The sequence below is a fragment of the Pteropus alecto genome, unplaced genomic scaffold (assembly GCF_000325575.1).
Source record: "Pteropus alecto unplaced genomic scaffold, ASM32557v1 scaffold116, whole genome shotgun sequence".
NCBI lineage: Eukaryota > Metazoa > Chordata > Mammalia > Chiroptera > Pteropodidae > Pteropus > Pteropus alecto.
Window position 1 is genome coordinate 2,444,955 of NW_006439189.1, and position 10,559 is coordinate 2,455,513.

Sequence of the window (10,559 nt, forward strand, 5' to 3'; positions counted from 1 at the left end):
TAGGAGAAACTACTTGCAAATCATATAGCTGATAGGGGTTAATATCCAAAATATATAAAGAACTCATATAACTGAAAAGCAAAAAAAAAAAAAAATCCAAATAAAAAATGACAGAAGAACTGAACATTTTTCCAAATGCATATAGATAGCCAACTGGTACATGAAATGGTGCTCAACATCACTAATCATCAGATAAACGCAAATCAAAACCACAATGAGCCATTTTGTCACTCTTGTGAGAATAGCTATTATCAAAAAAAAACAAGAAATAACAAGTATTGGTAAAGATATGGAGAAAAGGGAACCCTCGCACACTGATGATGGGATTGTAAATTGGTGCAGTATAGAGGTTCCTCAAAAAATTAAAAATTGAACTACCATATAATCCAGAAATTCCACTTCTGGACCAGTGGTCCAGAAATCAACAACTGTGGAGTCCTACTTTGTGGCTGAGGTCTGACTTTTCATTCTACAATAAGGTTCTAGCATTTGACCAATGAAAAAGCTTAATTTGTGGACTGATATAAGCTCATAGGTAAATATTTAGAGAGGATATTTGGGAGAAAAACTGCCCTTTGTGATTGAGGTGGAGACTCAAAAATTAATTATAATCTTAGTATTAAAGAAATATTTTATTGTCTTAGGCCGATGAGGTTATGGCATTTGGGTAAAATAAGCCTGTTCTTTCTTTCTCCCACCCCTATTTTTACTCATTGCTTTTTAAGATCCTTGATAGGCTTTTCTATCATGCTTGCCCTTAAAAGGAGTTTCAAGTCACTCACCTTCCCAACAGTGAGAAGTCTCATTCTGGGATATACAACCAGTTTTTCACTGGGCATGTTCTCCTGATGTCACATAGGTACCTCAAATTCAATGTCCTCAGTTGAGTTGATCATCATCAACATTTATCCTCTATGCCTATCATCGCTATTCATTTACATTCAAGCCAGACCTTAGAGTCTACCTAAATTCTTTGGCTTTCTTTACCCTTCACATGAAATACCAAATACTGTTTGTACATTTTATTTTTCCCTCATTTTTCTAATAACTTCCTCATTCTCCATATTCACCTCAAATAACCTAGTTCAGACTCTATTATCTCCTTGAATTTTCTTCATTGAAATCTGATGCATTGGATAGAAATGAATCCAGGGTGCAATAAACCAGGAAATCCTACTAGGTCTAGCTAAGTATCTAAGGAACATGGTCATTTATAATCCATCTCCAGATACGTGAGCATAAACTGTGGTGTTCTCTGCCTTTGGCTGGACAGTATTTTTATTCTTTGCCCTCATTTTCTCATATTCTTGATCTTTGTTTCAGATCCTACTTGGCATTTTGACCACAAATCAAATTAACTCAGCCACAGTGGCTTATATAGGAAGGATCAAGATCAAGTGGATGTCTTATTGGCAAAGAGCACAGAATTTGATGACATATTGCCGGAAAGGGTGTGGTGAAGCATACATACATACATACATAATTTCTGAGAAGTTAAGTTGGTAGGACCTCTTTGAAGGGTAATTTGGCAATAGCTATTAAATATAAAATTGACCCAGTAATTCCATTTCTAGGAATGTATCCTGCAGACAAACTTACACATGTGCACAAAGATGCATGCACATAAGCAATCACTGTGGAATTTATAGTAATAGAAAATAAAAACCAGTATAAATGCTCATCAAAAGTGCAATGAATAAATAATGTCCCAACCATACAGGGGACTGTTATACAATTAAGATGAATTAGGTAGATATGTATAAGAATCAATCTCGAAGATTTTGTGATAAAAAAGGCACAGATATGTGCAGCACGTGATATCATTTTTATAACAATTATATACACACATTTACAATTGTGTTATGTACAGACTATCTCTAAATGGACACACATACTAGGGTACTGCTTGTGATCCATGGGCAAAAGATCAGGGATCCTAGGGTTTGAGACTTACTTTTCATTGTACACCTTTTATAAAGTATGATTGTTTTGGTCATATGCATGTACTACTTAAGTTAAATTAAAGTACAAAAACAAAACAAACATAAAGACCAAGTGGGAAGTCTTGATAGTTGTAGTCTAAAAAATTAGAAATATCTGCATAAAAATGCTATACATCTATGCCTTTCCTCACACTGGAAGTAACATATACGCATACATAAATATACAGTATGTGAAAATAGGAAGTTATAAGCACATATACATTTGTGTAAATGAAAAAAAAATTGTTAAATCATCTTAAAAACACAAGATGACACCTAATTGTCCTAACTTATAGCAAGTATATCTAGACATGGTATCCAAGATGTTATTTAATCTCTTAACCCATGTTAGTAGCATAAGTTTGCTTTTCAAATAAAAAAGTACAAAGTAATGTATACATAATGATGTTTAAGGTTCAATTTCTCTACTGTAAGATTTTGACTTTGATAAATATATCCCTAGAAGCACAAATTAGAAAAAATAAAATATATATTCAAGCACTCAAAAACTTTAGTGTTTAATTGCTAAAATGTAGAACATGTTTATTTTTTTCTGCAATACATCACAAACTCAATCAAGATAAAATTATCAATGTATACAATAAAAAATTATCAACAGCACCTACATTGAGTACTACAGTCAGCCTTTCTCTGTAAATGGTTGCCTGGATAATGTTACCTGAACTTTAAAGATATATGTTTACCCCAAAAAGAACCTCCCTGATTGTCCTGCCACACATAGGACAGTTTTGATTAGCTCAAGAAAGCAGGACATAATATAGAAGCTAAACAAGATCTAAACAAGAATGAGGGACTGGGGGTATTGATGCTGAATTTCTAGTGAAGAATCAAAACTATGATTAATAGAATTAACAACACTGTAAGATTTCTTAACTAAAAGAATATATTTTTAAAGTATTTTATGCCACCAACAATATACAAACAACAAACAACTGAGTTTCCAACATCCAAATGAAATATGCCCCAAAATGACGGCAGTCTCGAACTTGAAATGCATTTTCTAATTGGAGCAAGGCTAAAAATCTGCCGTTATGATGATGGGTAGTTCCTCAAACCAGTCCAAAAGACACTTTTTAGCACATTTCCTGAAATAAAACACATCAGAAATGTGGAATAGACCTGAACATATTTTGAAATACTGGTAAAAGTAGTGAATTGTAATGGGAACCACGACTGCACCAGCCCAGAGAAAGAGCAAAGCTGAATCACTCAAAGAGAGAACATAATTAAAGATTAGCCAAAATTCTTTGTAAGAAAAGTCAAAAAGATGGTTGGTGTTGGGAGAGGTACAGAAAAATCTTAAAGCCAAGCTGATTGCCCAAAAGACTTTTGCCTCTGCATGCCTGCCTCCCCTCCCCCTCTCTTCCTCTCTCAATCTCTCTCTCTCTCTCTCTCTCTCTCTCACACACACACACACACACACACACACACACACACAAAGTAAGTTGGGCACATTCCATCTGGAGGACAAAAGACACAGAGTTAAAAAGCACAAACAGCTGTGAAGAAGGAAAATGAGGGGACTAGAAGGAAAATTTGAGCTTTTGGAGAACACGGCGACCATCCTTAGCTCCAGAGGCCTGCGTAGTTCCCATGGAGACCTGAAGGGAGAGGCCCCCCAGCCACGAAGAGCTTCATCTCCGGCCAGTTGTAGCAGTGAGTGTAGAGCGCGTTGGGGAACTCATCCATGCCGCCAAAGTAGTTCACCCACAGGTCATCATGGTTGAGCCAGCCTCTGCCACAGGTGAGCTTGAGCTTACTCCCTGTGGGCCCCAGGGAGGAGTCGGGGCTGGCCGAGGCCCTCTCCTCCAGGAACTTCTGGGCGCGGATGTCATAGAAGAGCAGGGAGCCGTGGCCCGTGCCCACGGTGATGATGTACTGATAGAAACTCAGCGAGCGCACGCCTGTACCGCCCTCTCGGGAGCAAAGGGGTCGAATATTCTGCTGGCGCTGGCGCGGATCCAGGAAGGAGACGTGGGACTGGGAGCCCACCGCGTACAGAGACAACTCGTCGCAGTAGGTCAAGCACACGTTCTCTCGGCAGTAGGGCAGCCTGATGGACAGCAGCCTGGACAGGGTGCTCCTGACTTTCCACAGGTGGAAGTAGCCATCGAGGGACACCGCTCCCAGCTCCTGATTCTTGCCACTGAAGGCCAGGGCTCGTACCTTGCGGTTACTGGGGTTGGTGCTGGGCCTAGGGATGGTCTCCATGTCCCTCGGACGGATATGGGCGTACACCGGGAGCCCTGCGTCATTGTGCCAGGCTATGCTGCCATTGAACATGTCGGGATCCATCCTCCACAGTGCCACAGTGCCGTCGCGGGAACCGCTCACAGCCACTGTGTCACTCATCCAGGCGATGGCGAAGATCCAATCTTTGTGGCCATGACGGTCACCCAGGCACACGGGGTCCAGGGTGGGCAGCTGGTAGACCGCCAGGCTGTTGGGGTTTTCGCCTCCAGTGGCCAGAAGCGTCCTGGAGGGATTCAGCTCAATGGCGTGGATGCCGCAGCTCGGCTGGGCCCGGGCCAGCCCAGCTCCCCTGTCCCGCATGAGCGGGATGCGCGTGATCTGAACCGACTGCACGTCCACTACGAAGAGCGTGTTGCACTTGGTGCCGCACACCACCTGCCTGGCATTCAGCCACTGGGAAGCAAACACCTTGTTGAGGGTGCCCAGGGCCAGCTCGCTCTCGCACAGCAGCTCGGGCAGCTTCCGCACGGCGTAGCGGCGCAGCTCGCCCTCGAAGCTCGAGAGCCCCGCGTGGCTCTGCGCGCCCACCTCGCGGCCTTTCAGGTAGTGCACCAGCGAGCGCTGCGCTGCCGGCCGTTTCTGCTTCTTGGGCACCAGTGGGCCCTCGCCATTCGTCGCCTCCGAGCCCTGCGACGACGAGCTCGCGGCGGCTGCCTCGATGGCTGGCGCTTTCCGCTTCCTGCTACCTGTTTGCTGCGGGGCCATGGTGGGCGGCGGGAGAGTGGCGGCGGCAGTGGTGGCGGCAGCAGTGGTGGCGGCGGCAGTGGTGGCGGCGGCGCGTGGCACCCGCGGTGGCGGCGGCTCCTCCCACTCAAGCGGGAATGCGGGCTCTCAAGGGCCAAGAGGCAGGGGCGACAGCGGAGCGCAAAGCCTACCGAGTCCGGGCGCGGCGGCAGAGGCGAAGGAGGCGAGGACAGCGTGGCCCGGGGTAACGCCGGCAAGAGTGAGCGGAGCGCGGGGCCGAGCGCGGAAGCGAGGGCGGCGGCGCTGATCTAGGCAAGGGCGGGAAGTGCTGCCCACGGCGCGGCGGGAGCGCAGTCGGTGTGAGACGAAGTCAACGCGGGGGGCCGAGAGGGAGGGGGTGGAGGTAGCGGGAGGAGCCGGCAGGGAGCGGGTGTGGGGCACAAACCGGCTGGGAGGGGTCAGAGGGCGGCGGGAGGTGGAGGATGGAGCCCGCGCGGGTAGACTCACCCAGGGCCCGCGCTCCAGGAGCCCCAGCCTTCTCCACGTGGACACAACCTAGTGCGCCTGCCCAGACCACCTGATATCCTACTCTGAGCGTTTCACTACCCCCAGGAAAGTAACCAACTAGCCTTCTTAAAATACCTAAATATAATCCGAAAACTAAAATGTTAAGTATGAGGCTAGAAGGAGCCCGGACAATGTCGAAGAAACAAATGTGCACTTGATGCAATCCTGGGAGCTCCTTTGCTACAATTTGTGAACCTGATGGGTGATGGGAGTGTTCGGCAGAGGCAGGGCGACCCTCCCCTTTAAGTCTGTTCTGCAGCCCCTTTGGTCTCATCCCCTCCGCCGGCGTCTGTTATACATTTTCAACCTTATTTTTTTCCTCTTAATTCTCAAATTGAGGTCCCTGAGCTCCTATGCCAGAACCCTTTTGGGTGTGTTCCAAATGTAGTTTAATAGGCTTCACTTTCCGCCAGGGATAGGGTCAGGAACCAAGAGGACTGCATTGAGGAGTTGGAGGCTGGGAGGTAATAGAAGGGTGTTCCTCTGTGGCGTTTAGTTCTCTTGAACCTCAGAACCCTCAGGCATGGAGCGAGTGGAAGAGGAGAGAGATATCTCATAGGAGCTCCCTTGGGCGTTGGGGCAGGGACCTAGGGGTGCACAGGAGTTCCATAGGCATAGATAGTGAAAAACTTTTCAGAAGGATGTAACTACATACATACAATGATGAAGTATAGGGGTTCAGAGTATGGATTTACCAGTCTCAGGATCTGGATGGTCGATATCCAGCTCTGCAGCTTCAGAGCAGAGAATTCAGTGGCAAGGGACATCCAGGCATGCTCAGTTACACAGTGATACAAGTGTCTGGTGGCTGATAACTAAGCACCCCCCACATCCTCCTCTAGCTGAGTTTGCTGAGTGGGTGCATGTAGAATTAACTTTTCTAGCCAATCAAGGGAGAGCATGGGAATTACTTTGTTGTTGCTTTCCTTCTCCTTCTCCTAGCTCTGTTTGCAACTTCACCTCAAATATGGAAACTCCAAGTAGAAAAACCATGGGTACTTCTCTGACCGCACCAGTCCAGCTGCTGCATTGCAGTGTCCAATCCTACCCCATATACCTTTCCATGTGTAATGCCACATCTAGAGGAGGGTGAAGAGACTGGGTAGGGAGTGACATGATAATGAAAAAAATGCTGAAAAACATAATTAAAACTGGCATTACTAGAGAATAACGAACTACAAATTACTTTACCTTACATACCATAATGCTTTTCTTTTAATTTCCACCTCAGAAAATGGATATTATATAGTAACACTTCGTGGCACATATTTAATGTTGCTATAGAACAAAATAGGCTGAACATTTTGGGAGAGCTAACTAGATGTGTGTGTGTGTGTGTACAAACATATTTCAATTGCAAAACTAATCTGTAACGGTTATTATTTACTGAGAACCTGTTTGTGTCATGGGCTGAAGGGTTCTGCTAAACACTTCAAATGCTTCATGTACAGTGAGCCTCACAATAACTTTGTGAGGTAGGTTCTATTGTTATAGGCATATTTTAAAGTGAGGGAACTGAGGCCCAGAAAGAGCAATGACTCCCTCATGGTCACATAGCTAGTAAAGTCATGTTTTAAATCCCTGTCTGACCCCAAAGCTTTAATAGAGAATAGATGACTATTCTCTATTATTCAATAATTATCATTTTTCTATTTCCCTCTTTCTAAAAATCTTGTAAACTACCTCATATCATGAAAATTTTACAGATAGTATGTCTTGTGCACTGTTGAAAGATAGCCACGATTCCTAAAATAAACGAATAAATACTGAATGCAAATTATGTTCAACACTTCTGTATGATAAAGGCAAAATAGATCTCTCAGATATATTTGTGTTTTCTTTTTGCAAATTCTTTTTAAATAATATTTACAAAATGTAATAATATCTGACTACATTTCTTTCTTTTTTTTTTAATAAAAACACCCATTTAAAAACCCTGGTATTATGTCTTCCCATTTTTTTGATAAAATAAACATATGATATTTATGTATAATAATGTGTTTGCAATCAGTATTCAGATTACTATTTTGTATTGCTAAATGAGATATGTTAATTTCATCTAGAATAAAATACATGAAACATATTACATTTATGTCCAAATTTTTAAATTTCTTCAGCTTTTTACTTAAACGTGTAAAACTTCCAGACCAGAGCCAAGAAACGTTGAGAAATTTACATTTTTATATATCAGCTTGGAATTTTGAACCTTTATTTGCATCTTATTGCTTTCATTTTCAGGAAAATACAATGTCTGCTAATACATAAATTCATACACAGTACATTTATTGTTAAAGTAGTAGATGCAATAGCACGATGATAAAATTTTAGGTGTCTGCATAGCTTTCTGAGCATCAGGGTCTCCAGTAGGTATCTTTGTTATCTATGAGGGCTACTGTGTGTATGAGTGTAAACATCTTGTCAGTCATTACTAATCTATTTCTGTATTCATTACTGCTTTTTGTTACCAACATACCCCCAGATAAGTTTGTATTAGCCCTACCTATATCCTCTACACCTGATTCCCCTCCATTAGATGGAGGCTTATAAAAGTGGTTTCAAGGAACTGTCTCATCTTATTCTTTAATTACTTAATACATTTGAATTTTTTTCATCAGATTGTAAACCCCTTAAAGGTTAGGTAGTGTTTCCTATTTCCTTGCACCATCACATAGTTCTAGGTACACACTAAATGGTTTATAAAAGTTGTGATTGCCCTGCTGATAAATTAATAGAATGAAGGAGTGAAAGCAAAATGAAATACCCCAAATTAGAAGATATTTTGAAATCGAATTACTTGAGTGGACAAAGTGAAGAATTTGAATTGATTCCTAGTCATCTATAGATATATCTGTATAACTTCAAACAGATTATGTGACATGATTATATATATCTATCTGTCTGTCTACCTTTCTAATCTATGAATGAAGAAAAAGATCTGTCTGGCCAAAAAACAATTTAGATTACTAATTTAAAATTGGTTAAGGCAGAAAATTTGTTTTTTTTTTCCCTGTGGTATCATAAATGTAAGCTTGGTTATTAAATATGATTCAAATTTTCTTGAAAATTTTACTATATTTAGCTTTAAAACTAAAATAGTCTCAGGACAAAGGCACTGAAAGAATAAGGCAGTAATAGTAAAGCTGATGAATCAGTAACAAAGTTTTTTGAAGTACTCAATTCTAAAACTTTGTTTTACACATTCTTCTATAAAAAAATAATTCTTACAAATACAAGCTTTATAGATTGGAGCAGATTCTCAAGTAGAAAGACACTGTCTTCAATTAATTTCTGATATATTGTATATACATGTAAAGCAAGGCTGTCTTTAAAAATATTTTTGACACCTTGTCTAAATTTGTATATAAAGACTTTGCATTATCTTTATCAACAAGTATTAAACATAAGATGCGACAAATTATAGTTAAGTTAGTTTTAAAATAATATGATAATGATTCCCTATTATTTCTAATAGACACAGGCAAACTATTCTTGAATTGTTAAATTCAATAAATTTTCACTTAATCATACCATTTCAAGCTGTGACCTTGTCAAGTCTCCTAATATAAGCAACTGTGAACTTTATTTGTAGTCAGATGAGAGGCTTCATCCAAACTCTAATGCAGAAACTGCTAGAGCAGGCTGTTTCTGTCTATAAAGGCACGACTAAAAGCATAGGCTGTCTAGGTGGGGGAACAAAGGAAAAATGTATCACATTATTTCATTTACTAGAAGCAGAACTATAAGAAAAGAGGCAATTTTGACCCTGTGACCTCTTCTCTGCCCTACCCTTCTCCATCTTCTCTAAGAGGAAGAAATGTGTCAGAATCCAAGCTTGGCTTTGTTTAACAAGAGGGTGGATTCACTGCTGGTTATATATTTTATAGAAGGCACTACAGTGCAGTGATTAAGACAGTGGACTTTTTGGCCACATACCATAGTTTGAACTCTGGTTCTGTGGCTTGCTAACTTTGGAGCTAGGTCAATTGATATACTACTCCCTTTGCATTTATTCACTTATCTATAAACATGTGATAATAATAGCACCTATGCCCTGGGGGTGTTTTGACTGTCAAATGAGTTAATACATATATACCACTAAGAACAGTGTCTGGAAGATTATTAGCTCTTAATAAATTTCTGTTAAACACTAACGGCTTCCCCTCCTTGACCTTATTGAGCTTTACATAGACGACTTGTAAGCCAACTTGGTAATGAGGGTTTTTGAGCGCCCACTGCAATGCAACACACAGTAACTCACTATTACTAAAAACTGATACATGTAGGGATAAAATATTTGTAGAGTTAACTACTTGTCTACTCACATACAGATCATCAATCTCTATTATCTTTCTAAATAGTAGATAAATATTCATAGGAGAAGAATGTATTGTTGAAGCAATTTTTATATTATGCTAGTAGATTATCAAGGCATAGTTTAGAAGGTTTCCTTCTATGAACCAGCCAGATTGGTGTTCCTAATGCTAATATATGTCAATATAAATATGCACCCCTGTATAAGAATAGAGCTCTTAGATTTAAGACATTAACCACTTGTTGATAGTTAAATTGTCCAGAAGTTACTGGAAAAAAATGTATTTGGATCATGCCTTAATCTCAGGCAGGCACATAAAGGAAGGCATGAATAAGATTATGCTTAGGAAGTTCATCGATCTTGCAAACACAGGTTTTATAGATTGAAGCAGATTATCAGGTATAAAGGCATCTGTCTTCGGAAACAGGTTTACATAACAATTTCTGATATATTGCATATAGTTGTAAAACGAGGCTATCTTTAAAGGTATTTTGACATCTTGGCTACATTTGCATGTACAGCCACTGCATTATCTTTATTCTATTCCAGGCTTTGTAATGTCTTTACTGGATATAGATAACCAGTTATTGTTTCCCTAACTTAGATACTGACTTATACCTAGCTTCAGCTATATCATCTGTGCCAATGCCTCTTAATTATTTTTATCTCCATCCCAAACCGACATGTCCAACTTCTTACTTGACATTTTGCATATCAAAGCAGAACTTCAAATTCAGCAT

The 10,559-nt window shown here is 40.9% G+C and overlaps 1 protein-coding gene across 1 annotated transcript; it reads right to left on the reverse strand.

Annotated features, from left to right (window-relative positions):
- Positions 1–3,569: 3,569 nt before the first annotated feature.
- LOC102886834 (DDB1- and CUL4-associated factor 12-like protein 2) lies at positions 3,570–4,961 on the reverse strand. The gene has a single exon (XM_006916169.1). The coding sequence runs from the start codon at positions 4,959–4,961 to the stop codon at positions 3,570–3,572; it is 1,392 nt and encodes a 463-aa protein (XP_006916231.1).
- Positions 4,962–10,559: the final 5,598 nt, after the last annotated feature.

Bases quoted from the DNA above. Each gene is read 5' to 3' on its own strand.
- LOC102886834 (XM_006916169.1), bottom strand. From the start codon at position 4,961: ATGGCCCCGCAGCAAACAGGTAGCAGGAAGCGGAAAGCGCCAGCCATC.